This window comes from Carex rostrata, chromosome 14, assembly GCF_964058835.1.
Source record: "Carex rostrata chromosome 14, lpCarRost1.2, whole genome shotgun sequence".
NCBI lineage: Eukaryota > Viridiplantae > Streptophyta > Magnoliopsida > Poales > Cyperaceae > Carex > Carex rostrata.
In genome coordinates, this window is record NC_135931.1 from 8,756,654 (window position 1) to 8,763,432 (window position 6,779).

At 36.3% G+C, this 6,779-nt stretch overlaps 1 protein-coding gene and 1 non-coding gene across 2 annotated transcripts; one reads left to right on the top strand and one right to left on the bottom strand.

Annotated features, from left to right (window-relative positions):
* Positions 1-1,775: 1,775 nt before the first annotated feature.
* Positions 1,776-1,849, bottom strand: TRNAV-AAC (transfer RNA valine (anticodon AAC)). Its single transcript has one exon. It is a non-coding gene; the product is annotated as a tRNA-Val (tRNA).
* Positions 1,850-2,278: 429 nt separating this feature from the next.
* LOC144565643 (peroxidase superfamily protein) lies at positions 2,279-4,095 on the top strand. Its single transcript, XM_078315458.1, has 4 exons — positions 2,279-2,566; positions 2,985-3,176; positions 3,319-3,484; positions 3,687-4,095. Exons 1-4 carry the CDS (start codon positions 2,297-2,299, stop codon positions 4,061-4,063), a joined length of 1,005 nt encoding a protein of 334 aa, XP_078171584.1. The 5' UTR covers positions 2,279-2,296; the 3' UTR covers positions 4,064-4,095.
* The last annotated feature ends 2,684 nt before the right edge of the window (positions 4,096-6,779 follow it).

Below are 6,779 nucleotides of genomic sequence, written 5' to 3' on the forward strand. Positions count from 1 at the left end.
AACACAAATCGTGATGTCAATAGCACATTTTTATCAATTTATCCGATTAATACCGTATTAAAAAAGACGAGTAAAGATAAGATTTTTTTTTCCGTCAACTTATCTAATACGATTTTTTTTTTCATTATCACAACAAATACAGATATAAAAATGCTTCTACCTGATCCGACCATGCACATTGACATCCCTAATGTTACCATTGTTCTTATTTTTATTTCAAAGTACATAAAAGTTGGGAAAACGTCCGTCTTAACTTAATACATTTGAGTAGAAGAAACTTTTGGATATTTATTTTACTGCCATTTGTGCCTGGGTCGGGGGTAATTTGATTTACTAAAAAAAGAGGAATATAGGGGACCAGTGGGTTGACAAAATACATTTAGGAACTATGGCCTGCTATCGGTAACCCATTTGCAAAATGACAAATGCCATGAAGGCATGAACAAACAACTTTATGTACTTGAGTAAACTAACCTCTCACATGTCAGGCCCAAAAACAGTACAGTCGGTTTCAACAACTACGCGGCTTCTATCTATGTTCTGTTGACCATAAGTGAATACAATTGACTTTTCTTTTTCGACTACTCGGCTTCAGTTGTCCTTTTATGCTTGTAAATTTTACACAACAAAATATATTGTTGGTCAAATGGGATTGAATCGTCTGTCTTTCTGAGAGCAGAAATTTTCTGCCTCCAGAGTCACTGTTGGTAGACTCCCTAAATTCTAAATCCGGCCCCACCCGCAGTGACTGAGAGGGTAGGATTTTCCTGCACCCCGGGGGGCAGGTGATCTGCTTCCCAAATCTAAATGTCTCACTTCTTTCTCTTTGATCATCTTTCTTAGCACTTGTTTTCCCTCTAGGTCTTTGTATTTTGTTCATCTTATTTTAGATATAAATAACAATTAACAAATTAAATACAAGTAATGATCCCAAATAATTTTCGAAATCCAACTCTAGTTTACAAGAAGAAGTGACAAGTTGAGTAGAATTGCATGCAGTTGCACTCTGAACATATTGTATTCATTAATGATCCCAAATAATTTTCGAAATCCAACTCTAGTTTACAAGAAGTGAGGAGTTGAGTAGAATTGCATGCAGTTGCACTCTGAACATATGATTATATTTTTCAAGCAATTATGGCACAATGTTTTTTGAACAATAAATATTTTCTTTTCAAAAGTGGTTCTTTTTTTTTTTTCTTAGAAAAAACTTTATCTCGACTCGACAGAAGAAAAACCCTTGCGGGATTCAAGAGTATATTGTTTATTTGTTTCCATCAGGCCGGACAAGGAGGTAGCAATGCAAATACTAAACTATAATATTATCAAATTGCAAAATATGTTTTTCATTCGAAGAGGAGTGCCACAAAATGTAATTTATATTTATATTTTAAATTTTAAAATCTAAGCGACGAATTGAAATAATTGAATACAGCTAAATATTGTGGATTAATTTTAAAGTATTTACTCTTAAACCTCTTTAGCTTTAAAAAAACTTATTTATACTAGATAAGTGAATTAAAAAAATTTAACAAATTTAGTTAAATATTGTGGATTAATTTTAAAGTATTTACTCTTAAACCTCTTTAGCTTGTATAAAAGGAGCTCTAAAAATAAGTAAATTTTATGTTGATGTATTTTTTCATGAAAATAAATAAAATTAACATTTGAATTTTCAAATACAGCTATAAAAAATACGTGCAATGTTTGAAGTATTAAAAATATTTGGGTTGACGAAATACATTTAGGAACAATCCCCGTAGGGAAAATGGAAATGGCGTCGCCCGGGTTCGAACCGGAGACCTTCAGTGTGTTAGACTGACGTGATAACCAACTACACCACGACACCTCATTTTGACACAATTAGCTTAGAAAATTATATATAAATAAAACAATATGTTACGCAGTTTTTGCAGAAGGCACATCGACATGAAAGTAAGAAACCGGAGGGTCCCTAGTCCCTACTCCCTGGTTTCAGTCGCGTGCAACATGTATTACCATATGCATCCGTCACAGAGAAATCAGATTCCCTAAACACATATGTTGTGACTTGTGAATTTTTTATCTTTTTCATTTCCATTTTTTTTCTTCCGATAATATCTGTTATGAGCTTCTGACCGGGTCGAAGGCTGTCAAGTACCAGCTCAACCACTCCCCAGACTCCCTAGACTGTCTATATATACGTAATTCCCATAACATACTTGACCGCAACAACAGATTAATTTCTACTGTGTGGTATTTCAACTTGCAAAAGTTCTCCTTCCTCTTGGAAAAAAAGAAAAAAAAAAAATTAACAATGCAGATAGTTGCAATTATAGTTTTTGTTCTCATTCTGGCAGCAAGTACTGTCACCTTAGCTGTAAGAACTGGACTAGCAGAGAATAAGACCTGCTATGGGGACGGTACCGGTGTTAGCACTGGTATATCCCTCAGTTTTGACCTGTACTTTATAACATGTCCTCAAGTTGAAGATATAGTCCGTTCTGTAGTTGAGCAAGCGGTTGTTTCCGACCCCCGCATGGCTGCTTCACTTCTTCGTCTCCATTTCCATGACTGCTTTGTGAATGTAAGTGTGGCTATAATCATTAACTCATTCATCTAAAATCATAACTTTTCTCTCTGTTTTTTTTTTCATTTCTTTTTGCATTTTGGTTCATTTTTATAAAGTATATTACACGAGGGATGCTTGTCGAGACAGAGTTGTCTGGTTGGTCCTAACTAATTATATATCTACAAAATCGACTGATCGAGTAACATTGGCTACATTGCAATATTTAGTATGTCTCTGTCGACCCAAATTTGCACAATAATCAAAGGTGATCACAATTACATAAATCGAAAGCTACCTTTCTTTCTAGAATGGCTTCTGTGATTACTGTTACTAGCAAACTTTTACCAACTAAAGTAGTAAAAGTTTGTTATTTCTCTTTACAATAAAGTCATGAAATTGTCTTTGAAGTTTTTGTTTTGCATTTTATTTTTAGGGATGTGATGGTTCAGTGCTTCTCGATGATAATGCAAACTTTGTGGGGGAGAAAACCGCAGGCCCAAACCTCAACTCATTGAGGGGGTTTGAGGTGATTGATTCAATCAAGTTCGAGATAGAGCAAGCCTGTCCACAGACCGTTTCTTGTGCTGATGTTCTCGCCATTGCAGCACGAGATTCGGTTGTTTTGGTATCAAACTAATTTTTGAATAATTTATCTTTATATTAATTTCTCAAACAAAATTTAAATATTTATACAGTATGTTTGTACAAAATTAATATTGTATTTTGGTGAGTGGTCTCTGATATGTAATTGGTGATGCTATTACCAGTCTGGTGGGCCCACATGGCAGGTAGAGCTAGGGAGGAAAGATAGTAGGAGTGCAAGCCTCACAACAGCAAATAAAAACCTCCCTGCACCGACATCTAATGTACCGACACTTATTCAAAAGTTTCAAAACCTCGGACTCTCCACTCAAGACATGGTGGCTCTCTCAGGTCAGTTCATTTCACTTTTGTTTTATTTATTTCATATTTTTTTCATTATAAGCTAGATTAACCATTTTTAAGATAAATTTGCAAGTGATGACCGCGACAAATTTAAAGAAATATATGGATATGAATTCGTTTGTACTTTGTACCAAAGGTATCCATCCGAGCAACAATAGGGCTAATTAAAAAAATTGTTTTCCATCCAAAGGTGCGCATACCATAGGCAAGGCAAGGTGCTCTTCCTTCAGTTCCCGGCTCAGTTCCAATGGTGATGCCGAATTTATACAATCACTTCAGCAGCTTTGCTCAGGTTCAAATGGGACTTTGGCGCACCTCGACCTCTCAACACCAGCCACATTTGATAACCAGTACTACATCAATCTACTGTCAGGTGACGGCCTCCTCCCTTCTGACCAGGTTCTAGCTAGCGGGCCCAGCGAGGTTCTTAACATGGTCCAAGCTTACGCTACAGATCCGGTGCTGTTCTTTGAAGACTTTGCAACTTCAGTTATCAGAATGGGAAGACTTGCATCGTCTACTGGAACTGACGGCGAAGTACGCAAAAATTGTCGGGTGATGAATTAAAGAAATGCTATTTTGAATTAAATTTGTATGGGTTAGTTGATCGATTTGTAGTGTATTATGGTAATGAAGTTTATTTGTTCAAGCCGTACTACTGGCGCTATGATTGTAAGGTTTTCCTTTTCCATTTCTAGGGCTGTCAATATTATATGGCGACTCTGTATCCTATATATATTTATGAATGCTTGGTATCAGGCTTTTATATTTTAGTATGTCCATGGTGACATTTTATCCATTTTATATTTGACAAATTTGAGTTGCTCCAATTGGCCTTCAACTTAATTGGGTTATCATTGCAATCCGAAAAATATCAAGCCGCATAGTGTGAGAAGAATGTTGAGGTCAGAAGAAAGAAGAACCCTAGCTGCTTTTGCCATCTCCTTCCTTCCATCTCGCGCCGCAAGCTTTCTCAGTCCATCCATCTTCTTCCTCCCATCTCTCTTCCAGCAAGCCTCCTTAGTCCTGTCCTCGCCTCCTGTTCTCCCTAAGGGGGAGCGGGGAATCTGCACTGATAACCCTCTCATCTTCCTTCTCTTCTTCTCCGCCTTCTCCATTCCCTGTCCCTCATCCGTCCTCTTCCACTCTCGTCCACCCCGCTTTCTCTTCAAAAAATCCTAGCTGCCAATAAGCGCTACTCGTTTCTGTCCCCTACCCCTACACCTATCCGTCAGGAGAAGAGAAAGTTGACTATAATAGCCTTAGTCGTCATCTCTTTTGTTTATCGGCACCTTATTTTCCTTCACCATTGTTGGGAGAACTAAGGACAGTTGACGACAATAGCCCTAGTTGTTGGCTCTCATCTCTCTTTGCACTCCCACCATCGTGGCATCCTGCCTTCTCCGCCCGCAACCCAATAGAAAAAAGAAGAAAAACAAAATGTCTCATTTCTTTTGGTCGCTAGCCAGCCAATACTGAAGGTTATCAGTGTCTACCACTAAAGGATATGGTTTGTTTCTTTTGTTGTTTTAGTTGTTTGTGTTGTTAGATGTTGATGTTTAGATGTGGATGATTTTTAGATATTGATGTAGTTTGGATGATGTTTTGGATATAAAACGATGAATGTATTTTACGTTTAAATTAATAAAAATTATACTTGACAATCACTGTCAAGGTTTCAAAAAAATATACATATTTGACAAATTTCATATATAGCCTTGTAAAATTCATAATATAATATTTTTTTTTAATTTTCACAGTTATTCAATTTTAAAAAAGAAGGTTTATAAATTAATTTTAGCACGTTCAATTTACATCATTTTATTGCCACTTAAATATGTATCAAAATTAATTCAAAAATTTATAAATTTGATATATAAACACATTATTAGTAAAAATAGATTGGTTTCAATAATTTAGATTCAAAATAGTTAAGCTCACAAAAAGCTTGACAAGCTTAAGAACACCTAGGTACTACTCATCTAATTTTGCTATCTGTTTTTATAAAAAAAAAAACAATAAATATCAATAGAGAAATTGTTAAACATTTGATAATTGGATTTTTTGGTATTCCGGTTATTTTGCATCAATTGAAGAAATCAAAGCCATGAATCCATTTTAATTTATTTTCCTTGCATGAATTGTATATTCAATTATTCATATTATCATTCAAAGTTTCAAAAAAACTATCACATGAAGTGCAAGGGCTGAGAGAAAAAAATTAGTTACGCCGTTATCAATCACGTTATGTGTGTCAATTATATGACGTGATTGTTCTCCACCATCTTAATCACGTCATGTCACATCATATTACGCGAATTGACTTAATTACGTTATGTCACGTCACATGACACGTTACATAACCAATATTTTCAATATTATTCTTAATTATAATTTATTTGTAGTTATAAATACCTCAATCGGCAATGGGTTTTACTGTAGAAACAACAATGACACCCCTTCTCTTTGCCGTCCGATCAGAGATGAAAGGCTCCAGAAAAATTGATCTGACGTCAATTGATGTCATCTCCAATTTGACACCTTCCGCCTCTCCAATTCGCCTCAAATTGAAAACAACGCTGGCATCGCTCTCGCTCGCCACCTGTCCTTCCTCTCTTGCTCGTCCTGTCCGCCGTCTAAACTATTCTCTCTGTAAACATTCACCTCTTCTTCTTTCCAGTGTCTATCTTCCCCCTTTCCTCTCCGTATCCTTTGTCTCCTCTTCTTCTTCTCTGCTCATTTCCTTCCCAGCCTTAGGAATATCTAAAACCTCCCTCCCCTTCTCCTTGTAAAGCATCAAATGGACTCCTCCAGTTCTGTCTCCAATGGACATGAAGCTACCACCATTCCAACGACTTGAGCAGGGAATTATTCGACTCAAACAGAGAATTATTCCCTTTGTCTGCAGCTCATCCTTATCAACATGTGGTTAATGTGTTTTACTAATTACAATAGTAAATCTGTAATTTACACTTAGGGTTTCTCATATACTTGGCTATAAATAAGCCACTGTATCAATCGTTGTAATCAAGCAATAATGAATAAAATTCTATTCTAATAATCTCTTCTTCTTAAAGCTTAATATGGTATCAGAGCCCCTTGTCAGCCGACATGGATTCAACATCTACCCGTCCTCTTGAAAACCCTCCTCCTCCTCCCCCTCCTCCAAACACAACCCCATCTACTGATTCTCTCATTCTTCTCAATCTGCCCATCTCTACAAAATTAAACCGAACCAATTACCTAGCCTGGCAATCCCAAATCGAGCCTATTCTCTATGGTT

What these genes read in the sequence shown, in the direction of transcription:
- LOC144565643 (XM_078315458.1), top strand. Translation starts at nt 2,297, where the DNA reads ATGCAGATAGTTGCAATTATAGTTTTTGTTCTCATTCTGGCAGCAAGT. An exon ending in CACGAGATTCGGTTGTTTTG is followed by an intron (nt 3,177 to 3,318) that starts GTATCAAACTAA and finishes TGCTATTACCAG; the next exon opens with TCTGGTGGGCCCACATGGCA. An exon ending in AGACATGGTGGCTCTCTCAG is followed by an intron (nt 3,485 to 3,686) that starts GTCAGTTCATTT and finishes TTCCATCCAAAG; the next exon opens with GTGCGCATACCATAGGCAAG.